Source organism: Pieris napi, chromosome 17, assembly GCF_905475465.1.
Source record: "Pieris napi chromosome 17, ilPieNapi1.2, whole genome shotgun sequence".
Taxonomy (NCBI): Eukaryota; Metazoa; Arthropoda; class Insecta; order Lepidoptera; family Pieridae; genus Pieris; species Pieris napi.
The window spans coordinates 908276-934098 of record NC_062250.1 but is presented as its reverse complement, the minus strand read 5'-3'; the positions used below and the strand labels follow the sequence as shown (position 1 = coordinate 934098).

The 25823-nt window shown below is 35.5% G+C and overlaps 2 protein-coding genes across 7 annotated transcripts in view; one reads left to right on the top strand and one right to left on the bottom strand.

Moving 5' to 3' along the window:
• Positions 1-338: 338 nt before the first annotated feature.
• LOC125057629 (N-acetylgalactosaminyltransferase 6-like) lies at positions 339-13274 on the top strand. The gene is made up of 13 exons (XM_047661400.1): positions 339-731; positions 975-1165; positions 1481-1532; positions 1600-1911; positions 2535-2723; positions 3599-3776; positions 7201-7318; positions 9067-9177; positions 9735-9893; positions 10170-10232; positions 10635-10771; positions 11732-11843; positions 13003-13274. The coding sequence occupies exons 2-13, from the start codon at positions 989-991 to the stop codon at positions 13192-13194; spliced, it is 1800 nt and encodes a 599-aa protein (XP_047517356.1). The 5' UTR covers positions 339-731; positions 975-988; the 3' UTR covers positions 13195-13274.
• Positions 13275-15807: 2533 nt separating this feature from the next.
• LOC125057859 (teneurin-m) overlaps positions 15808-25823 on the bottom strand; it is a 231422-nt gene continuing 221406 nt past the window's right edge. For all 6 annotated transcript variants that reach the window (XM_047661780.1, XM_047661781.1, XM_047661784.1 and 3 more), the window contains 6 exons: positions 25257-25433; positions 24058-24466; positions 23362-23614; positions 19312-23098; positions 18377-18748; positions 15808-18155 (listed from right to left, as the gene is read on the bottom strand). In XM_047661780.1, coding sequence (XP_047517736.1) covers positions 17799-18155; positions 18377-18748; positions 19312-23098; positions 23362-23614; positions 24058-24466; positions 25257-25433 — 5355 coding nt within the window. In that variant the 3' untranslated portion in view covers positions 15808-17798. The remainder of the gene's footprint in view (positions 18156-18376; positions 18749-19311; positions 23099-23361; positions 23615-24057; positions 24467-25256; positions 25434-25823) is intronic.

Genomic DNA, 25823 nt, shown 5'->3' with positions numbered 1-25823 from the left:
TTGAAGTTTTTTGAAGACATATTGCAAAAATAAAAAAGGAATAGTATAACTATAATATAATAAACCTATACAGATATATATTACTGTAATAATTACACTTTTACATATAGTACAAATATATGAAATCTAGTCATATATCTATATCTTCTTGTTGCTTTTGCTTGTGATAACATTTTTATGTTATATTGTAAATAAAATTTAAGATCTACAGTTTCTTAAGATAATATTTTTTTAGTTTCGTTTGATTTTTCAGTTCCTGATAGTGAGAAAAGCTCAAGGGGCGATCCCTTGATGGTGATTGGTGATATCTACTTAATCTGTGGTCTGTGGTCACAAAGCTCATGTCTCCCGCCTCAGATGGGAGTTACTTGTAAAAAATAAAAAGATTTGTTTGGTTTATTTGCAAACTAGTAATTCATATTACGTGCATATTACTGCTTCTACTTTATTTTTAATCATTATCTTACAAAAAAATTATCTCATTATTAAAGTAGCTTATAAATTGCATTTCTTGTACTAGTTTCGTATACTGCAGTGTTTGTGGCGACGCCGGTAAACGGGTTTTGGACAGTAATATTTAAATTGTTTCCATATAAGTGCTCCTGTTTTTAATTGTATCGTTTACGTTAAAATTATACTAGTTTTAATTTTACACATTATACCATGGGCGTAAGAAATTGTGTTACAACTTGTGGTTAAAACTCTACTTTTTATTTTAAGACAAACAAAAGGTAAGTGTTTTTATTTATTGTATAGTGGTAATTAATAGTTATTGTTATTGTCGAGTTTTGTTTGGCTTTGCTTTAATAATCTTAGTATTTCCATTTTAAAAACTTATTTTTTTAATATCTTATCTGCCTTACTGAGATAAAAGTTCTGCTGATAATTGTTGTAATTTGTAGTTGATTATTATTTATCTATCTAACAAATGACTAGCACTAGTGATTTGTTAATTAAATCTTTTTTTATTACAGGACTACACATTCACATGATGAGACGACACATTCTTAGACTGTTTCGAGTCCGCAACTTAATTATAATAACTGTAATAATTGGAACTATATACCTTGTAAAATCCTTCAGTGATGTTAAATCTTTAGAACCATTTAAACAATCATTGCTTGGCACTGTGGTAAAGGAATATTTCGTACCTTCTAGTTTGAGAGTAAGTTATTGTACTTGTAATTTGATACCTAGATTTCCTTTCACTTTCAAGATTGAAATGTTAAAGCTAGGAATTAAACATGAGTTGCTCATTTATATACAATTATCCTCTATCTCATTTGTATGACCCAATACCATATTTGAATTGGCAGATGTATAAAACACATTTTTACTGGAACATGATGTGATAGAAAATGTTTAGGAATTAATTTTTTCCTCCTAGTTTGCTATTTTCCAAATATATTTTGTTCTTTTATCTTTGTTTTATGTTTGGATGTGTTTTTGATAAAAAAACTGGAAATGAAATTTCTTACAGAAAATTGACTGGCATGATTATAAGAAGATAAAATATGAGAGGAAACAAAAGGGTGTGTATTCATTTGATATAAATTAATAAATATGACATCTTGAATAACTATGTTTTAATTCTTATAGGGATTGGAGAGCAGGGCATTCCTGCATATTTATCTAAAAATGAGGAAGCACTTGAAAAGGAATTATATTCAGTAAATGGATTTAATGGTGCACTCAGTGATAAAATACCTCTTAACCGATCTTTACCTGACATACGGCATATTAAATGTCAGAAACGGTTATATATTGAATCGTTGCCTACCGTTAGTGTGGTGGTACCATTTCATAATGAGCATTGGAGTACATTGCTTCGTACAGCTGTTAGTGTTCTTAATAGGTCACCCGAGTTCTTAATAAAAGAAGTAATTTTGGTGGATGATGCTAGTACAAAAGGTAATTTGAATTTATATTACTGGCTCTTATATTTATTATAATGTGTACCCATTACCCATGCGGCAACATTGCATGAGGTCTTATATAAATATTTTTTTTGCAATTATTAGTGTTTGAAGCCTATATGCAATAAGCTACAATGATAATTAAATATACATAAAAATATTAACATTAAACCTCAAGACTTCATGAAATACCATAATTGTTAGTTAAAAATATTTATTTATGAATAATTCTTATCCGCCAACTGTGTAATTATCTTATCAAGGGCACTAGTAACATACAATTTCAGCTGTATCGTCGTGTTTCCTTTCAAATTAAAATAAATATGCTACTTATTATTTTATAATATATAAAATGGTTTCATTTCGATTAAAATAATACTCAATGATTTTTTTATTATAAAATTTATTTTAGTAATTATATTTTTTTGCCCATAACTTGATCCATAGTATTATAATGGTAGGACCACAAAACCACATCTAAATTCCAAAATATTTTTAGACTCCCTTTTAAAACAAACTTGACCAACTTGAGAAACGATGGTCTAAGGCATGTTTCCTCACGATGTTTTCCTTCATCGTAAGAGTGTCAAATATCCAAGAAGTCATCAATGTTTTCAGATTTCTTAAAAAAGAAACTAGACGACTATTTATCAGCCAACTTACCCAAAGTGCGTGTGATAAGGCTGGCCAGTCGGAGTGGGTTGATTACAGCTCGACTTGCTGGAGCCAAGGCGGCTTCGGCTGACGTCTTGTTATTCCTGGACTCGCATACAGAAGCAAATGCCAACTGGTTACCTCCACTGTTAGGTCTGTGTATGTATTCGCTTTTGCTGCACTTTTTCTCGAATGTTCTACTCTGAATCTAACACGATCCGTGGATTCGTCATTTCTAGATTTGTTTTTAATTCTTTGGTGGATGTAATTAAATATTTAAATAATTGTGTTGGGTTTAGAAGGATTTTGATCACATTTATTTATGTTGGGAAGAAAAAACTTGGTTATTTTTTACTGCCGCCTATGGACACTCACGTACTCGATAGTACGTTGCCAGCCCTTTGCAAATACTTTGATGCATACTCCTGAATCTTAAAATACTTGCAGTCGTGTAAAAACCACTCAGTTATATTATTATGTATATAAACAAACAAGCAGCTTAATAAGCTGGTGCGTGCGTATTTGGGGATTAGCAGAAATTATCCTATTTTTAAAAGAGTGGAAAGAATGAGTAAAAAGAATCCGGAAAGTGTAATTTGTGCACCAATTACAATTTTCGGAAGCCTATTGCGGAAAGTTATGTTATAAACTTTAAATATTATTATTTATCTATATATTACAGAATTATCCTTAACATTATCCTTACCCAATTATTATCATTAGCCAATACGATAATGTCGAGAAACATTAAATAAAATATAATAAAGTAGGTACATATATAATATTAAACACATTATATACACAATATCGCTACTGTGAATTCACTCTGCGAACATATAAATATGTCGATAGTGTCGGAGACAGCATTCAGTAGGCGCAACGTCTTGGAAGGCGATCTGTGCAACAGACTGGTTCTTGCCCTTATCCCATACCCAAGGAAACCCAGAAACATAATTATGCAACACATTTAAATAAAAATTCTGCACAATCTTAAGAAAATTGCTGATAATTTTAATTAATAATTGCAGAACCAATAGCCCTAGATCACCGCACAGTGGTGTGTCCATACATTGACGTGATCGCCTACGACACATTCGAATATCGTGCCCAAGACGAAGGAGCGCGCGGGGCCTTCGATTGGGAGTTGTACTACAAGAGATTGCCCTTGTTGCCTAAGGACCTCGACAATATGCCGGAGCCATTTGAGTGAGCAACAATTAGCAATAAACTAAATAATATCCCTGACATTATAAAACAAATCTAAATGTAATTGTACCACAAAGAATGGTGGCCGATACACAATTTTATACTAAAACTAGCAGACCGGCTAAGCGTTGCTGTGATTAAGGTTTTAGTTATATTAAATAGTAGTTAACCTATTCGAGGGAAACGGTAGGAGAACACCACTCATGGGGACCACCATGCTTTTTTGGTGGTAATGCCATTAAATTGTAGCTTATTTGAAACGTTGGTACTTTCAACACAGCGCCATCTGTTAGAATTGTAACTATTAAATAATAAACAAATATTTTACAATAAATTAATATTGCGTGTATAAATTGAGATGTAAGCTATCCTATCTTTTAAGTTAGATCACACTGCACACGGTGTGCAAATTTGATTGAAATCGGTTTGGTAGTTTAGGAGTCCATAGCGGAGAAACAACACGTGGCACGTAATTTATATATATAAAGGTAAAAAGTCCTGAATACATACCTCGTTTCGATATATCGTTTCCAAGAAGAACGGCACAAACTTGTCATTCGTAAGGGTATGGAGAAATTATATTAGTTTGGGAACAATAAAAGTGGTTCGACTGATAACCTACTGATACTTTGCCTTACAATAGTTCACAAAACGCATAAAACACTCACTACAAAATTATAAAATTGAGGACGTAACTACATACTAACAAATGTTATTGGCCAAAAAAAACATGTGTGCAAATCACACGTGGTAGAAGTGAAACCTTAAATTTTTTTGGTTTTTTTCATTATCTTAAACTAGTATTACACTTTTCTTTAAATTATTTTTGAAGTTATACATCTTTTGACGCGTTAGGGAAAAATGAAGAGAGTAACTTTTTACGATGCGCGCGCACACCGTTACAAAAAACCGACACCCTGAAGTTAGCATAGTCAACAGTTCAAAAATTTTTGAACGAGTTTTATATACCCGCCTGAACAATTATCTAAGCGAAAAACATTTTTTGATCGAACAACAATACGGCTTTCGTGCTAAATCATGTACTCTTACGGCAGCGACCGATTTAATCACAAAAATCAAAACAAATAATGACCAAAAAAATATTGCACTAGGTATTTTTATTGATTTGAAAAAAGCGTTTGACACTGTGAGTCATCAAAAGCTTTTACAAAAACTAAACAATGCTGGTGTCACAGGTACAGCATTGGATATGTTTACATCCTATTTACTAAATAGGTGTCAGGTTGTAAAACTAGGAAATTTCAAGTATTCAATCCAAAATCGTGCCATATGGTTGCCCTCAAGGTTCCGTAATAAGTCCCTTGTTATTTTTTTAAATTTATATCAATAACATTAACAAAATAGGGCTCATATGTCATTTAACATTATACGCAGACGATACTTGCCTATTTTATTTCGGCGAATCGATTAGTGATTTAATAAATAATGCTCAGAAGGACTTACAGCTACTCAGTGAATGGTTAAAATATAACTTATTAACTATTAACACATCTAAAACATCTCATATGATTTTCGCCGCAAAAAATAAGCAGATTTCATACTACTCACCACTAATAATAAATAATGATGCAATAAAACGCTCAACTCAAGAAAGGTATCTCGGACTAATATTAGATGACCAGCTCTCCTGGAAGTCGCATATCGATCATGTCAAAACAAAACTAATGTCATTATTAGTTGCACTACGTAAAGTTTCACACTGCATCCCAAAAAAATACGGACTATTATATACAACTCTTTAGTAAAATCAAATCTTGAATATTTAATTGAAATATGGGGATCAGCCGCGAAAACTAATCTAATAGTCTAGTCGACAAGTTGAAAATGGAACAAAATAGAGATACTACTCTTAAAATTATGTGCGATAGCTCATTGGATCCGGAATGACGTCTAGAATTGAAAAAAAATTTTTGAAATTTTTTTGATTATCATGAATATTACTTTTATTTAAAATTAAAAAAAAAATTTTCTATACTTTGTTATATATGGCTGTTTTTGTTAATTTTAGAAATTTTAGAAAAAAAATAAAAGAAAGTTGAATATTTGTTTATAACAACTTGGTAAGTTAATAAACAATAGAATTGTTGATTAAAAAAAATTTTTTTTCTGTTACTTTATAGAGGACTATCAATTATGATTTTTAGAAAAAAAAAATTTCTTAACTAATTATTTAAACAATAGAAAATTAAAAAAAACGATTATAAACAATTGAAAATTGTTATTAAGGAAAATTTTTTTTTCCTAAACTAACAAAAATACTAAATATTAGACAACTATATATATACTACACATGCATCCTAGTAAAGAAAATTATAACAAATTCCATCCAATCGAATATAATATTACATAAAAAAACAATTACACACCACTTGAGGAAAAAAATAAACTTATAACACCGCGGACTAATTACGGAAAAACAACGATATTATTTAAAGGAGCACAGTTGTTCAACAATTTACCAGAGGAATTAAAACAGTGCGATAATATGAATGTCTTCAAAAGAAATCTAAAAGATTATTTGTAATCAGTGTAATGTTTCCAACGCTCTAGAGGCTACTAATATTGTATAATGTAGAATTAAGTACTATATCTCATTGTAAGCGAACTAGTATTAAGTTCTTATGAGAAATAAAGTTCTTTTAACCTAACATTTTAAAATAAAAAAAGTGTGTGTGTACAAAGTACACATGTCAGAAGTGAAACTTCAGTGGCAAACTAATCTTGAAGTGTTGTTCATATTTATACAAATCTAAAAGTTTAGATTTCCAATACTTAGAGGGACGGAAAAAGGAAGATATGTTAGGAATTTAATGAATTTAATTGTCATTAAAATATTAAGTGTCGAATAATAAATAATAAATAATACATTTTTTTCCAACGCCCATAAAGAAGTTTGACTTCAAAAAGGAACATGGCGTGTAACCGAAAAACGTGACGCGTAACGAAAAAATGTTACACTAAATATTTTTCCAACCCCGATAAAGAAGTTTCACTTCAAAAAATGTCTTTTTTCTTTAATTACGTAGAAATTATGTTTTATTTATCTAGATAATGCGTTATAATAAAAATTTTAATACCTTTTTTCTATTGTTAGTGTCGTTTTTTTTCTACAAACATAGAATAAAGCGAAAGATATAATTAAAAAAAAGATTTTTTTCTTATTACGCCAAAGAATAACTTCTAACGCGTGTACATAAGTACAGGCACATGTTTTTGATTTAAATTTTTAAGTTTAATTTTAATGTGTAATTTTGATAACACATAAATTCATTAGGTTTAACGTGGGAGAAAAGGACATAGGGACCATTATACAGTGTATAAACTTTAAATTAGTATGACTACATTTTCTTCAATAAGCTCATTGAAGAAACCGTCTTCTAATACGAGTTGTCCACAATTCCAGGAGTCCCGTAATGGCGGGAGGTTTATTCGCGATATCCCGATCGTTCTTCTGGGAGTTGGGGGGCTACGATCCTGGATTAGACATATGGGGAGGGGAGCAGTATGAACTCAGTTTTAAGGTGAGGAATTGGAGAATAGGTCTAAATAATAATGTTATTTGAATTTTTTAGAATTAGGGTCGATTCGACCAAACTTCAATTTATACACGAGTAACTATACCAAGAATAATCTATTCCATGATTTTAATCTCGAGTAAATCCATAGTCGTTTGTCCACGTAATCGATAGTATAATTGTGCTAGGAATAACAATACGCGAATAGCAAGAGAATGATGAACGAAAATAAAACTCGGCAAATAAATGTTGTTCTACAACGGGACAGTGTAAGAGCATACATCATGTCAACTCGATTTTGCCGTATTATAGTGTGAAAAAGTAGCTTTTAACAGGTGTCAAACGACAACAAAAAGTTTTTATTTCTTGTTCGTTTGAGGCTTTCGTCTAAAAAGGAACTTCTGTTGAGCCCAGTTGAATTTCATTCTAATATTATAGAAAATAAAAAATCTAAAAACAAATAAATAAATAATAAATTGTTTAACCGTTTCATTATACAATGCTAGACTATTAATTTAGTGCGTTGCGTTGACTTGAAATTAAAACACAGAATACATATTTGTGAAAAGACAGAAATCAGCTGATTGGACTGACTCCATTAAATTATTCTAGGAATAGCTGTTATTCCGTGCGAAACGGCGGTAAAGTCCCGAATAAGCCCACTATTCTTAGAATTTGTAGTTGGTAACTGACGATTTATTCTAAGGTTAAGATTTACTCTTGTTTGGTCGAATCGACCCTTAATCGAATAATAAAAGTTTTATATACGTACAACTATTTTGTTTTATCACATATAGGTTTATTAATAAATATAATTTATATTATGAATAATTAATTCACATAATATTAATGACTAGCTTTTTTTTTTTTGTATTGTTTAGATTATGGTTGGTGATTCTATATTTTTTTTTAAATCTTACATTGCACTTCTTGCACTTTACCTATCATATTTATTTTTTTAGTTTTATTCCTTATCCTAGGGTTGCCTGGAAGAGATCGCTTGTTAGCGATAAGGCCGCCCGTTGCATTCCTTATAATTTTTATCTATTATGTTAATTGATTTTCTATAAATGTAACGAAGTGTAAATAAATAAATAAAAGTTATTATGCAGGAAAATTTGTACCGGTCTATATAGAATGACCAAGAAATGAAATGTAAGGCGAAAACTAAGAGTTGTAACACCCCTACTTTGAAGTATCTAATAAACTCTCTAGAAGTACATTATTTTTATAATAAACTAGCGGACCCGACAGACGTTGTCCTGTCTTAACTATGAATATTGATTTCAAATAATGAATTAAAAAATATTTCAGAAACAAAGTTTTTATTATTCTAATGCTTTATGTTATACAACATTCTTTGTTTGTTTTTCTGGCTCGCATATTATTATATTATCAATATAATAACTCCGATCGAAGCATTTATTTTGAACGATATTAATTTTTCTTACATCCTCTGACGATATTTGCAGCACGCATTCTGTCAATGTTGTGTTATGTCAAACGCCATAAAACCTTATGTTCTTTTACCCACACCAAAAAGTTCGAATTGTATGGTGGTTAAGTATTCTTGAATTTTCTAATTTTCCGCGCAATTTTTTTCTTCTTTTTTTTATAAGAACCTTCTCCTGACAATTACAAACACAACAAAAAAAAATCAGACAAATCGGTCGAGCCGTTTTCATGTGATGTCGTGACAACGGAAACGGGTTTCATTTTTATATATATAGATAATGTAAAATGTTGTTTTTCAGATCTGGCAATGCGGTGGACGTATGGTGGACGCGCCGTGTTCCCGCGTGGGACATATCTATCGCAAGTTTGCCCCATTCCCCAACCCGGGGCATGGAGACTTTGTGGGACGGGTGAGTATCCAGTAAGCTTGAGTGTGTAAATGTGTCAGGAGTTTGATTATTTTTTTTCTTTTTTAATAAAAATATTTGGTGTAATTGCTTTTGTGTGTATGCATTGGTAATTTTCTTTAAGTAGAAGTGTTAGCTTGGTGACTTTCGGGTGCGAACGTCAAACTGTTGGTAAAACTAATGACACGAAATTAATTTCATGCCACTAATTTCGTAATGTAATTCCGGTTTAAAGGTCGTAGGTTCGAAACCTGACTGTGCACAATGGATTTTTCTTTCGGAATGAAAAACGGAAATCGAAACCTTAGACGCAAACATCGACAGATGTTGAAGAAACTCTAGGGTGCTGTTGCTGTGTGTAGTTATCAAAAATGGTCAAGATATAAATTGTAGGCCAAAACAAGAGTTGTAGTGCCACATATATAACAAACAATCGTAACACTTAATAAGGCCCTGTCTTGATTTCTTTTTAATTATACAGTATAAGAAGCAAATTATATATATTCATTAAAATTTGTGGGGTGGGGTCCGCTTAAAAAATGATATAATAACTTTTTTAGAACTACCGTCGCGTGGCCGAGGTTTGGATGGACGAATACGCTCAGTACTTGTACAAGAGACGACCCAACTATCGCAACATCGACACGGGAGACATCTCCGAACAGAAGGCTCTGAGGGAGAGGTTGCGTTGCCGGTCCTTCAGGTGGTTCATGACCCAGGTAAGGACTCACCGATGCACGATTTTTATGTATTAATTATTCTCTAAAAGTTAAATTCTTTGAGCCTGTCAATTGTTTTTTTGATTCTTTGGACCTTTCAATTGTTTTTAATTATTTGGACCTGTCAGTTGTTTTTTAAAATTCTTTGGACCTGTCAATTGTTTTTTAAAGAAGCTGATGATGTGGTGTTATTATTATTATTTTTTTGTGGCAAAAGAAAGTGTGAAAATTAAATGTGATGCAACAGCTGTGTAATTAAGTAAATAATGTTTTTAGGTGGCGTTCGATTTAACAGTGAAATACCCGCCGGTGGAACCCAACGCTTTTGCTGAAGGAAGAGTGAGTTTTTTAATGTTTAATCTATGGTAATAATTGACAAATCGATTTTGAAATTTAGATTGGCTTTGTAAAGGTTAAATTGTACTCACTTGTCAAGTTAATCAAGTTGAAATATCCGACAAAATGGTCGATTCGTGTCAATTTTCTTAAAAACGAGATAAAAATTCACCTGATGTTAAGTGATACCCCCCATGAATACTTACCGCTAGAAGGCTCGCGAGTGTGTTGCCAGACTTTTAAGTGACACATTTGTGATTGGTTTCATATAATCTCCAAAAATTGCGTTACGTAATACTTGAACGCTCCCATATTTTAAAGAAACTTAATACAAACTCATTACAAACAATTCTAATAAATAATGAAAATAATTGCCATTTTTAGAAAAATATTTATCGGTTATAGATAAAACCGGTGTCGAATTCGCAACTATGCGTAGACGCACATCACGGCGCTCAGATGGACAAAGTGCTTCTAAAGAGGTGTACGGAGAGCACAGCGGGCGAACAGAAGTTCATGCTGTCTTGGCACAAGGACGTTAGGTGAGGGAATGAAATTTAATTAATTATAATTAAGAGCATAATATTATTGTTTGTTGCCTCCTCAAAGGCTGGCAACGCATCCACTAAAATGGGTGTACATGGGCTGCGATGACTGCTCTGTTTAAGGCTTGCTATATAAAAGTATGATGTAACAATTAAAATGATTCATAATTATATATTAAATTATTTATAGACATTTAAAAAAAATTTATTTTCATGTACCACACCATAACCTCCAAGGTATTCCTTTTCTATTTTTCGCTATCTCCGTTATTGCTATTTCGTCAGTCCAGCTGGCCCAAGGCTGGTTTCTGGGTGTTGTGCTTTTCCTGGTCTCGCCCATTTCATCATTTTTTGTGTCCTGGTGCCGTATCTGGCCCAATTCCATTTTCTTTGAACACATAGTTTTTAATCAAAAAGATATTTTTTTTGCTTATTATTTATTTATTTATACTTTATTACCTTATATAAAAACATATATATAAAAAAAAATTAATAGGCAGGTTACATTAGTTATAAGGCAACGGGTGGCCTTATCGATAACGAGCGATTTCTTCCCGGCAATCCTGAAGTGAAACTAAAAAACTTTAGAGGTGTCAATGTACACCCGAATGGAACGAAGTTCCTTTCGATTAATTTATATGTTAATTGGTATCATAACAGTATGATAGATTTTCTCGACACCAATCTTACGACGAAAAAAAAGCCAACATCACGAGGTGTTCCCAGGCGGTCACCCATCCAAGTACTGACCTCGCCCGACGTTGCTTATCTTCGGTGATCGGACGAGAACCGGTGTATTACAATAGCAAATAGCAAAAAAGTGTCGTGACAACTTTTCGTAAGAATTTTTTCCGTCTAGCCCCCTTTCACAACGCGCGATAAGGAACTTCGTTCCAAAAATATTAATTTCCGACCAATTTTTTGTTTTTTAATGTTAATAAATAAATGAACTTCCAGATCGAAGAGTAGAAATATGTGCTGGGACCTTCCCGAGTCGGCTCCCAAAAGCCCGATCCTGCTGTACTCCTGTCACCTGGGAGGAGGCAACCAGCTCTGGAGGTATTATCCGGTCGGTATCAATATTCTTTCTATTTATTAACACATTACGATGAGTAGGCATTGACGACTCGGGGTCTTCGAATCGAAGCTGGACACCAATTTTTCTTTATGCGAAGTTATAGTCAGGAAATCGGCATGTCTTTTTTTATTTTATAGAACGTATGTCAAGTGATAAAACCATGAATATACACTCAAGGCTCGCGAGTGCGTTACCGGGTTTTTAAGAGTTGGTACGCGGGGCGGGAGATCCCCAGTACCAGCTCCTTCCACTTGACCGTATTCAACAAAGAGCGGTTCGAATCGTCGACGACCAATCCCTCCATAGAGATGTGGGGTCACTCTGCATCTTCTACCGCATTTACCATGGAGAGTGTTCAGAGGAGTTGTTCGGATTAATACCTGCAGCTGAGTTACATCATCGGAGGTCGAGGCAGAACACACCCACACACCATGTGGAACCAGATGCCCACTAAAGTATTTTCGAACCAATTCGACCTAGAGTCCTTCAACACAAGAGTGTACTAATTCTTAAAAGGCCGGCAACGGACTTGCGAGCCTTCCGTGGGCGGCGGCCCGTTTGCTTCTTGTTACATAAAAAAATACTGATATTAAAGTTTTTTACTTATGAATATCTTATGTTAAATTTTGCTAATTTTATACTAATACTAAGTGCAAAATATTTGGAAGTTATATCAAGATATGACTTGATTATTTTTAAAAATATTAGTAATTTTATTACGGAACGAAAGATCCCATATTGAAATCGGACATTTCTACAAACAAAATGTCTCGACAACTTTCTCGATTGTATATTTTATTGATTTGTTGAACTTCTTTATCAATAATAATAATAATTTATTTGCAAGAAAATGGTGCAAAAGTGTTATGGTGATACCTAAAGTTCGCATATTCAGCCACACATAATGGCGTTCGAATTTGTCTTGAAAGGAATTTTACATAGATTACGTACATTATGAGTCATATATTATGTTATCAAATTAATATTAATCATAATATTTATGCTTTAATTTTAATTGTGTTTTATATATACAGTTATTTATACGTTAAAATCTATATATTTTATATTTGTTTTATTTAAAGTGTATATATTTGTTTAAAAACAAAAAAAAAAACAATGTAGAGGATATTACTAATATTTATCATTCCAGGACACAAAACGCTTGAAGCACGGCACAAATGACAATTGTCTCGACTGGGATCCGAACTCACGAGCCCTATATATAATGCCGTGCGGGGACTCCCCCACTCAACAGTGGAGTATAGACCACGTGGATTACGAGATGATGGGGAAATGGGACAACGTGGCTAAACCGGTCACCGGACCGGTTGAAGATTATTAATTTTTATGATTGATTATTTTTTGATGTGGATTTCTAAGTAGGCATTAAATTATTTGTCTTTCTACTGAGGAGTTATCTTATTAATAAAAAAAAACTAGTTAAATATTTAAAAAAATGTTTATACAGTACAATCTCACTAATCCGGCACTTCGATAGATCGGCACGTCCAACAATCCGGCACCCTCCGCCCACGCCTCCCTCACCCCTCTATAGACTAGCAGTCTAACCTCAAAACTTATCACGTGCACGTGCTAACGTATTTGTTTTTTTTCAAGTGAGAATAGTTTATAGTTAAAAATGACTCTATGAAATGCTTTATTTTATTTATTACCTATGATTTTTTCAGTATAATCCAGTAATCCGAACAATCCAATAATCCGGCACCCTCCGGTTTTTAATAGTGCCGGATTAGTGAGATTGTACTGTATTTACTATAACGCAATTTTTTTATTATTTCAACACTTTCGTAACTTTATTTCAAATATTTTTTAAATATTATAGTTAGTGCAAAAGTTATTACATAGTGCATAAAAGTATAGTAATCTATTTTTTAATTATATAGGGAAATTTGTAAAGATTATAAATGTATGTAAATGATAAATTTTGCTATAGTTGGAATTGTACAGAAAAGTAGGTTTTTTTTATTATTAAAGAAATATCATTGTTAAAAGTTATACGTGCATTTATAAACGCATTTTATAACTAAAAAATCGTTAAAAATATTTTTCCCCTTTTATTTTTTTTATATAAATTTGGTACCTGTAGTTACGTAGTTAATTTTTTTTACATAATGATTGTTTAAAAAATAAATAGTTTTAAGTTCGTTAAATATAACGGGTGGTAATTCCGTCCGTAAGTAAATATATTTCACAATGCTTTAGAGATAATACTATTTCTTATTCTTAGGCAAAAAATGCTAGAAAGAGACAAGCTACCATACATTGTTACAACTATGACTTCTCTTCTATATACATATATATATGCTTATTAACATACATAAACCTTCGCTCTATAGAAACAAAACACATAGAACAGGGGGCAAAGAGGTAGGAGGCTCACCTGATGTTAAGTGATACCGCCGCCCATGGACACTCTCAATGCCAGAGGGCTCGCGAGTGCGTTGCCGGCCTTTTAAGAATTGGTATGCTCTTTTCTTAAGGACCCTAAGTCCAATTGGTTCGGAAATACTTCAGTGCTGAAAGTCAGCTGCAGCCGAACAACTCCTCTGAACACTCCATGGTAAATGCGGTAGAAGATGCAGAGTGACCCCACATCTCTACGCAACGCCAACAGATCTTCTATTTATATAATAGAAGTCATAGTTGTAACAATGTCATTCTATGTTGGAGTGATTTATAGACATTACTAAGTCTGGAGTCACACTTATGTATGTATAACTCGAAAACAATACACGTTTCTATACAAATTGTATGAAAAGTCGTATCGATGTCAAAATTATTTGTATCGACAAATATTTCGAATCTAGTGAATATCTTGTCTATTAAAAATGCCATTTGTATATTACTATAGATTATTTTTATACATTAGGTTTATAAAATTAGTTTGCCTTTTTAATATGTATATTGCGTTTTTGTTCCTAAACAGTTATATCTACGTAATTTTAAGACATATCATACTTAAGCTTTATAGAGAATAAAGTATATTTTTTGATAATTTCTGTTTTTAGGTCGACGGAGGTCCATATATATGTCGGGGAATGTTCTGATTGAGTCAATGGACAGTTTATTATTATTGTTACTTTGGTTAATCATTGAGGTCTCTTCTATTAGTTAAGAATCATTACTTAATAAATACAAGTACGAATATTGTTACGACCAATCAGAGCCGAGCAAATGCCTCGAGTGGGGTTGAGACGCCATCTTGACTTTGGACAGTGCGTTCAGGGTTATAATTTAAGCTAAAAGTGTAATTTGTAATGTTAAAAGGAATCAATCCAAAATAAATACTGTACGATAATTATTCGTGACTTTTGTGCTCGCATATTACATCGACACATCTCTCCGACATATATATAAAAAGGATACTACAATTCGGGATAGTTGGCAGATATTTTGAATAAGGCCAATAATGTTTATTATTAAAAATAGGTCTACAACGAAAGATGTTAAAGTTAAAATACGTTGCAATCTTTTTCGAATACAATTTTTCATTATTATTATTTTATTCATTGTCTTACAAAGTCTTCAGAAATCTCTTGTACAAATTATGTTTGCATTGCTATCAATATTTTTTTCCTCCCTGAATTACTCCAATCTCCAACTCCTACTGCACATTAAAAACATCTCACTAAGTAACTTTACTGCTGTCAACTGTTCCACAGTTGTCAGTACTATTTAGTAGTGTACAAGTGTAGTGTGTAGGTGTAGTGAACAAGCGCCACAACGGGAGCATTTTTATATTAATTTCGCTGTTTTGTTACAAAAATAATTGATTTAAACATATTTCTTGGTGCGGATAAAAAGTTCACCTTGTTTTTATTTTCAGTATGTCCATAAAGTTCTGATTATGACATATCGAGCTATTTTCCAAGGAAATGAAATTAATTTTTATTTATTAATCTGATTTAGGTGGTTGAGGATAAAAAAAAACAAATGACAGTTTATTACTTTTATTACATATTCCATTAGAATACTATATTATGCACGCTTACACGCACCCACGTACTAGACTTACTGACTGCAGACTATACACATACCGGTACTACGCGATATCTACAACAGATTCAATTAAATGCGCAGGAATCTATTCGATAGCAATTATAACTTGACCCAAGTCCGAAAGAGATGGAATACGACGAAGTTAGAAGAGGATCCGTCTCTTTCGCCCCACGGCTAGTGTATAATTGCACTCTTAAATGCGATCGCATCTGTAAGCTCACTAACATCCTAGAAGCTTAGTCTATGGTAAAATTGATGACACTAGTACCTGATCGATTCGTTATCCACGTAACAGAGTATAAATGCAGGAAAATGAATAGATTATAAATGCTTAGGTTGGTTAGAAAACCGATCAGAGAGCGAATAGGTCTAAAGCCTCGAATCTGCACCTAGTCTCGTATAGAGTTACAACCTAACCACTTAAAGATACATAAATAATCCAAGCGTAAAGATATGTACAATTATTTTTTACACGTTACAATTGTTAAGTACCTATTTACAAATTAGAATTCTTTATACATTATAAAAAGATAACTATACGCTCTATATATCACCGCGAAATCAATAACTACATTCACAATAGATATAAACATTATATATATCATTACGTTTTAAATAAAAAATTACACCTTACAGTCACTAACTAAAGGATTTAGACGTATTACATTACAAAGTATTGCTTCGTTTAGTCACATTTTGCAAAAATATCACTTGTAGCCCCACGTGCTCAGGGGCGTACGTAGATTAAAATTTATTTCATTCACTTTTTATTATATTTTTATAAACTTTTCGTAAAAAATATTCCATGCCTATCATTCAGTCAACTAGCATTTAAATGATACCTCTAACACAGAGTAGACACCACAATTTAAATGAGACATTTATGGACAAACACTATCGAACTACGCGATTTTATTTACATACTTCTCGCCGACTCAGAGGCAATAATAATTGTTGTAAATAATAAAATTGTAGGAGATAAAACGACTAGCATTAAATTATTATAAAATTCATTTCAAACAAAGATTAAATTCATCGACTACAGAGTAAGCGTCCCATAATGCATTAAGTCTATAAATGGTGGAATAAGTCAGCGAGAAGGTTCTACGCTCGTACGTTGAATATACTCTAGACTTGATTATTGCACAACACATACACATTGTACGTATTCACGTTTCACTTAGCATAATTTGTAACGAGGCCTTGTTCAAATGAAATATAGAAAAAAATATACACAGAGAGCAAATATCTATTATTATGGAACAATAATAAAATAGTTCAATTGTTTAATAGGCCTGCACACGTAAATCTAAGTATTACCAGGTCCTAACTATTAACTGGTTAGTAAAACTCTAATATTAGAAACAGCATGAGTATGGAACTTTAGCTAAACAGCTATCCGAAGAAAACCGTTGACGTAAAATATAAAAATATTGCAGACTCGATTTAAATTAAGAACAGATTATGATATGACAGTCTCCAACGGTCGCCCCGGATAGATTCGAGATAGGAAACCTAACACTACTTACGATAAAATTATTGCTTAGATAGTAATAGTATTGCGAAGTAATAAAACGACCTTAGGTCTACCGTTAAAGGAACAGACTACAAGAATAAAATATTATTTACAATCACTTAACGCGATAGAAAGAAATATTTGGCTAAAATATGTTAGGAATACACGATAAAATAATCTAAGCGATCGTATATAGATGTAAAACAATGTAAAAAGGTAGAAAATTGTGATCGTATGAGTATAATCGTTATTATGCCCGTCGTAATTACCCTGTAAAATCAGAGGTAGGGCGGAATAAAAAACGAGATTCGATAAGTACGTGAAGCGAACGACGCCTACAGCCTATTTTACTCTTTCGCATTTCAGTCCTCGAAGTGAAAATCCCAAATGAAAATGGCACGTTAAGGAAGTCACGAGCGGTGGCGGGCGCGGCCACTCTTTCTCCTCTTGCGTCTTCCGTCGCGCACGAACACGATGTTCGCGGGGTCGTCCGCCAGCTGCGGGTATTTGGACACGGAGTGGACGTCCCTGGCCGCCCATCCGTCCACAATGCCGTGCGAGATCAGCTCCTCCTTCTCCTCTTCGGTCCACGAACCTCTTCCTTCCCATCCGGCGGCCACTAGAGCCTTTTCTCTTTCCCAGGCTCTGGCGGCGGCTCGTTTGTGCGCGTGCTTCAGGAGTTTTATCCTTTCCTGGGCGGGATCGACTCCGTATCGTAGAACTATGACCGCTTGGGCTGAGCCCTTGCCCACTGCGTGTACTCGAACCTGAAAAGTTGTTTAATAAAGTTATTTCAGGTTTGACGAAGAGTTTCTCCAAATGGAACATTTTAAGACAAGCACAGTTTATACAACACTAGAATGCTTAAGAATTATTAATACAAATGCGTTTGTTTCACCACTACAGGAATACACTTAAATGTCAGAACCAAAGTGATTGTTTATTCACAATTAAAAATTATAAATTGAGAAGAGGAGGAAAAACTTACCTCTAGTCCCTGATCATTAGTCTCGTCTTGCGAGACGTTGAACTTTCCAGACAAGCGTCGCAGCTCGTCCATATCATCTCTCACTTTAAGGGAGTTATCCTTAACAAAGTAGAAGACATCCTGGTCGTGTATACTAAAGTGTACGTCCAAAAAGAATGAGTTATTGAAGACAGTGGTGATAACGTCTTCGACTACGCTATTCGCGCCGTCTGCGACGCTGATAAAGGCTCGGCCGTCGACGCGAGAAATCAAAACTCCTTCGCCGAATACTCCACGTTTGTACGAGACACGAGGTAGTAAGTTCCGTGTTATAGGTTCCATCTTTAGTAATGGTGTCGGTACGAACTCTATATCCGACAGTTTGTCGTTAACCTGAAAGAGTAATATAAATAATTTAGTATAATTCATAGTGATACAATACAAGGTATATGTTAATTTAATGATGGATAAATATCTCTAGACGCCTAAAGTTTTATAAAGAGTGCCCGCGTGAAATCCAATTCATTTAGATCAGAAATTTAATAATAAATTTCGGTTTCAAAAATATCAAAATAATAAATAGTTTTCACTGCCACCATTGTTCAAATTCACATTTGAATGATGTATGAAAAGAAATAAGTTCAGTTTTAGGAGCAGTGTTGACCTAATTGGCTTCAGTGTGCGACTCTCATCCCTGAGGTCGTAGATTCGAATCCCGGTTGTGCACCAATAGACTTTCTATGTGAAAATTACATTTAACATTCACTCAATCGGTGAAGGAAAACATCGTGAGGAAACCGGCTTGCCTTAGGCCCAAAAAGCCGGCGTGTGTCAGGCACAGTAGGCTGATCACAAATGATAATGAAACAGATACAGAATCCAAAAAGGTTGTAGCACCAGTGATTTATTTGAATTTTAGGTGTTTTGAAACATGACAGTTTTAAAAATAAGCTTACCTTTTCAATAATGCACTGTAGTCCGGACATCACCCCGAAATCAGGCGCAAGTTGAGGTGCAGTGACCGATGTCTTTGGAGTAAATATCATATCTGTGATGTACTTCGCACCCATCATCTTCGTCAAGTCATACCCATAAAGTTGCAACCAACTGGACAAGCTGGTCATGTATGGAACATTCTGTTTTCTGTTAATAGGATCATTATTTCTAAACCTATAGATGAAGATGTCAGTAGGAAGACTGAGTTTCGTGGCGAGATGCTCCCAGTTCGGCGTCATCCATTGTCCAACGAACGGATCATATAAGCGGTTCTCGAGATATATCAAATTGGTGTTGAAATCCAAAAGTCCTCCTTGGAAATCTACAGGAACATAGAATCCGGGATTTGTGTCTTTGACGATCTTTCCGAATGGTGTACGTTTAATTTCCTTCACGATTTCGCCGTTCACGTCGAATACGGCGAGAGGTGAGCCGTTGTGATCCGTCGCGACATAAAAACGTTGGTCTTCAGTCTCGATGCAAGTTAAGAAATCTCTCTGGTCGTACAGGAATCGCACCGTTTTCTCCGTCTTAGGATAGTGCATATGAGTGATTAAGTTAGGCGACTGTGGATTTGTGTAGAAGAATTGTGTTATATTTTCTTTATCGTCTTTCCACGCAACTAATCTATTTCTGTCATCGTAGTAGTACCACACCTGGAACTTATCTCTTTCGAATGCGTGGACGAATTGTCCGCGGGAATTGTATCTGTACTTCTGTTCGGCACGGCGAATGACAAATCCTCTGCCGTCGTAACTGCTGTACTCAATGTCACCATATTGTACAACTCTATCTCCAATATCGTAGCCGAGGTATCGTTTCTCTCCATGTTCAATCACTCCAATAACGTTACCGTTCTCGTCGTAAACGTACTTCCAGTCATCTTCAGACGCTACGACTTCCATTAGGTGGCCATCATAGTTGTAACTGATTCGTTCGTTCGAAGAAGTGTCGCCGATCATCATTTTCTTTGATTTTATCCTATTCCGGACGTCATACTCCAATTCTAGACGGAAGACATCATAAGATTTGATATTCATGAGAATAGTTTTAATTCTGCCGTGGTCGTCGTAATCCGTTATCGTGAAGTATTGCTTGCTGGTATCTTGCATTACGGATCTATTAAAGGTGTTTCTGTAGATTCGCAAATCGCTTACGGCTTCAAGAATACCCAAATTCTGGTTGTACTTCAATCTAAGTTGCGGCATTTCTTTACTGTTTATGTTCACGTCGATCGTCGAAAGTCGCGCATTGCCGTCGTATTGATATTTGATATGAGCGTTATTGATGCCGCTCTTGGAATTAAACTTCATTTTTTCGTCTTTGAGAATTCCAGCGTGATACTTATAATCTTGCCTCAATTCGTAATCGGGGTCTGATATCTCAACATTTTTAACGAGATGAGTATTTTCGTGGTACACGTAACGAATAGCCGAGGCTCCGGCAAGTACTGTTTCCAATTTACCAGAGTTGTCGTAGACGTATAAGATTTTGCCAGATTGGTGCGGGAATATCTTGGCTAAGATATATCCATCGTCATTGTACAGAATCTCATATGGATGCCTGTTCATCGGAGAAAAGTATTGGTACTTGAAGTAGCCTAGAGAAGTCATTAGTGCGAAAGTGTGAATATGTCCTCGTGGTGTGGTAAGATTCTGCAGTGCACCTGAGTCATCGTAGTCAAGTAAATAGTCGCTACCTCTTGGCGTCGTAACCTTAAGCGGTAGGCTGGTGAACATGTCTCGGAAAGAGTAGGCTAGGGATGACCCATCGCCGTAGCGAATCTCGTGCAGTCTTCCCGCTCTATCGAAGCCATAGGTTTCGTTGAGTTCTCCCCACCGCCAGCTTGTCAATCTATTGAACCTATCATAATCGAGCTCAACTTCAGCAAATATTCCGCTTCTCGGTCCCCAGCGTACCGGCCTGGCCATTCTGTCATAGGTAACGTTTAACAGTTCCACTTTGTCGTCCATAAATATTGCTACCGTGGAGGTATCTCGGTCGTATTCAAGTGTGAGTAGATTTTCCCCGTTCACTCTCAATTTCCGCCCAATCTGTGCGACTGCTTTACTGCTCTTTCCTTTATTAGACTGAAGTCTTCGTAAGAAATATCTCCATTCGAAACGGTTCGCCAAATCACCACCGACTTCGGTCCTCTGCTTTGCAGGGACAGGGTAACTTTCTCCCAAGATCGGGTCGATTTCTGATAATATCGTGTACGGGACGGTGTCCGTCGAAATCACCTGACCCCAGGGCATACTAGATGAAATACTGCCGTCAGTAGAGATTATAGTCTTCTTTTCCGCCTCGCCAACTTTAGTGATGACAGACGATCCCTTGATGAGAATTGAAGTAGGCTTCTTGTTGTTTTCGCTGACGAGGACAGTGGCACCCTTCAGGCTTAGATCGAATGTTAGAGTTATGATTCTACCGGTAGGAGTCACGGCTGAAGTCAATCTACCGAATTCATCGTATTTGTAGATGTAGCTGCGGCCGGTGCTGTCGTATTTGGCTTTCAATAGACCTGTTGTTCCGTGGTAATCGAAGGTCATGTTGAAGTTATCCGGCGTTCTTAATTCTTGAAGCATCTTCATTCGCGACATTTTCAATCTACACTTTTGTCCCTTGGTGTTTTCGATTGAATTGACGAGACTCGAATAGTCGCGCAGTAAGAATACTTTATTTCCAGCGGCGTCTGTGACCGTGCTGAGCTTTCCGTTGCTGGTGTTAACGGTGTACGTGAATACGTAGTTGTTTTCGCCGGTCAAAATATTTTTCGTCATCACGTGTTGACCAAATCTGTTGAATATGTAAGTCTCCTGCGTATCTGGTGAATAAATTTCATACTCTCTCGCTCCGCTTGCGTCGGGAATGCTCGCCATTACGGATCGAATTCTGTAGTTGGCCTGGTCCGCGATATGGACGATTCCGTCGGGGCTGACCGTGACCGCAGAAATCGTATTGAATTTGGAGTTGGACGCTAAGAAATGATCGGCCTCGAAGCAATCGCATCCTCTCTCCAAGCAGTTGCATTTCGATTCGGCTCCGGCGTAAAGTGAAATCTTTCCATCCGTCGTGATCAACCTGACTCTGTTGATCCTCTGCGAGTCGCTCTCCGCAACGTACAAATCTCCAGCCGCACCGAACGCTATGCTCTGTGGCATGACTAGAGTGGCATAAGTGGCCAATTCCATGTCATATCCGGTGAGCGGCGACGGACAATGCAACGGCCTTCCGGCGATCACTTTCACTCGGCCGTCGGGAGCCATTTGGAGGATCATGTGGTCGTCGATGATATGGAGACTGTTATCCAAAGGATTGATAGCTAACTCCGTCGGCCATCGTAAGTGAACTTCCTCAACGCTCAAGGTGCCCTCGCAGGGGATGGGTTTCCAGTGAGCCCTGTGCATATGGTTGCCGATCACTGTAGTTATAATTCCGTCTCTATCCACCATTCTGATGTTGGTGCCGTCGGCGAAGTATAGAACGTTGTCCGTAGATACAGCCACGCCCTTAGGATAGGCCAGCTTGGCGTCACGGGCTAAAGCTCCATCTCCACAGTGAGCTTCGTCTCCAGGCAGACACCTTTCTCCTGAACCCACGACGGTTTCCCAGTTCCTCTCTGGGTCGCTAAAGTCATCTGTGTTTCGGACCTTAATGATTTGGTGTGACTCCGGGTCGGAGATGTAGAGTGTGCCATCGAGAGGTGATAGTGCCATGTGGTAACGGTAGGAAACGCGAGTAGCACTGAAAAGAAAGAGAAATAATATATTATGTGATATTAACATTAAAAATTGAAATTTAAAAGTTCAGTAACTGAATTATTTAGGTCATGTTTCTTGTTTGTTATTTAATAAGATATTTTTCATTTATTATTCTGCCTAATCTTCGGCACTTATAATATTGTTAATTTTTATGTAAAATTGTGAAATACAAACAAAATGATTCTATGAAAACTATATTGAAACTTGTAGTAATAAAATAAACATACAAATAAAATCTCAACTTACTTGAGTTTCACAACGGTCCTGACGGAGCCATCAGTGTTGATCTTGCGAACCAGATTAAAGTCTCCCACGAAGATGCTGCCATCTGGAGCTGCAGTAAGAGCCACGGGGGCCAAAAGACGCTGCCTGGTGGCTGAGCCACTGCACTCCGAGGAGCACTCCAAGGCCCGTTGTCTGCCGTCGCCCATTGTGGTGATGATCAGACGCGGCTTGTGCTTCAGGTAGATGTTTGTGCCGTCACCCTTTTGGAGGATACCTGCAAATGAGATTATTTATTAGAAGGACTTTTGAACCATATTTTACATATTATATTAGAACGTAAAAAATCTACGTTCTTCCTCCTATAACACGGTAGATTGGTTTCGCGTTATAGGCGTATTCTCGCATAATGTGCTTTTATGACCCCATATAACGCGATATATAGGTACAAATGATTCACGTTTTACTTTTTTCGTTAAAAAGAATTTAAATCGGATATTAAGAACTATGTTATGAACGAAATATGTGCGTACAAATCGTTTTAATATAACGTGTGAAATCTCCGCGTTATATGGGGGATTACCCGTCTTATACAAGAGGCAAAAATCGCGTAATATGAAAATACGTTATAAGAGTACCGTGTTATACTGTATAGCCTTTGACAAGATAAAATAAATATATAATATATTTACATAATATGCATTTTGTTAAGGTTCTCACCTTCATGGAAATTGTATCGATGATGAATATCCAGATTCCATCCACCGACATCAGAAATACTCATATCATGGCCGCTCAATTTCGTCGTTTGCACGTTCCAGATAATATCCTTGCAATCCGTGTACTGGTAGCCAACTTTCACTAAAGCCGTCGTAACACCGTAGACCCTCTGCCTGTACACGTTCAACCTGTTCCATGGATACGTGAATTTGATCACTGGATCCGCCTCAAAGGTTTTCTCGAAGAGGATGCCTTCGATGGTAATACGCAGGTGGATGAGGGCAAGGGTTGGTGGCACTTTCTCAGGGGTTAATTGCAGTTGTATTGTGGAGAGATATCCAGCTGCTCGGGAACTGTGGTAGACCAGGTTAAGGCCTGTGCCTGGTATTTGGAGGCTTTCTTGCACAACCTGAAAGTTTTAGCACATTAAGTGTAAGATATTATAAAACCTATCGTGAATTATGGAAAGGTAATCAATGAATCAACTGACAAATAAAATGGGTTAAGTGAAATCAATGAAATTATTCTTAGGCAAGGCAAATTAATAAATGTAATTGCTATTGTTCCAATAATAGTGATAGTCGTTGCTGATAATATTTGCCAGGAGGTTGGAATTCTACCCCACCTACCGTACATGAAAGAACTTTTTTGAAGTGAAACTTCTTTATCGGGGTTGGAAAAAAATTTAGTGTAACATGTTTTCGTTACGCGTCACATTTTTCCGTTACGCGCCATCTTTTGAAGTGAAACTTCTTTATCGACGTATGGGAGAAATTTTGTAGCAGGTTACGCGCCATGTTGCTTTTTGAAGTCAAACTTCTTTATCGGCGTTGGAAAAAAATTTACACACATTTGTCACATTTTTTGGTTACGCGCCATCTTTTTCTTGTCCCTACCACGGTTGATCCGAAGAGATTCGAAGCCATTAGTAACAAAAATATATAATAACGATAACAATGATAGTACCTAATACTAATAATTCTATTACAATTAATGAAATTCTGTAATAATAAAAGCCTTTTGTTAAATTTTATCTAATTTAACTTTAATTAACCAATTTCTGTAAAGTTGCATATAGATCATTTTTCGAAAAATAAGGTCATAAAGAAGTTTCACTTCTTACGTGTGTACACCTAGTACACGCACACATTTTTTCCATTGTATAGATAATTGTCTATGGAAACGTGTTTTCAATTTACCTGAGATTCAGCTAAAATAGCACTCTTATCGGGACAGGCGCCTTGGAAGCCATGCTTCCAAGTGGCCAGCACCACAGGCTTCATCGCGTCATAGTCGTGAGCGAGACAAGCTTGGGGAGGTCCCATGCCACTCTTTTCATCCGATGTCGTCATAATTACTTCGTCGATTATTACCACCTGTAATAATAATGGAAATTAATTACACATTTATATTTTTGATGTTAAATAATTGAAGGAAGAGAGTTGAGAAAATTATAATATAGACAATATTCATTGTAATGTTGGCCTTTTATTAAGAATCGTAATTAAAATCACCGCGACGTAAAAAGAGGTTATACTGTATGGCTGTGTATTTGTGTCTGTGACATCAAAGCTTCTGAGCGAAGTGTCAATAGACCGATTATGATGATATTTGGTTCGAAAGCTGACGCAATCGATATGATTTTCAAATATAAAAAGATATGTTCAGAAATTCTCAGTATTTTTTTTAAATTTTATCAACACGGTACACTTACAGAACATAAAATATTTATAAAAGGTAATACGTAAGGTTGCCTGCAAGAGATC

Excerpts from the sequence above, each read along its gene's own strand:
- LOC125057629 (XM_047661400.1), top strand. The coding sequence starts at position 989 with ATGATGAGACGACACATTCTTAGACTGTTTCGAGTCCGCAACTTAATT. Across the intron at positions 10,772-11,731 it reads TCTTGGCACAAGGACGTTAG|ATCGAAGAGTAGAAATATGT; the intron begins GTGAGGGAATGA and ends ATGAACTTCCAG. Across the intron at positions 11,844-13,002 it reads AGCTCTGGAGGTATTATCCG|GACACAAAACGCTTGAAGCA; the intron begins GTCGGTATCAAT and ends TTATCATTCCAG.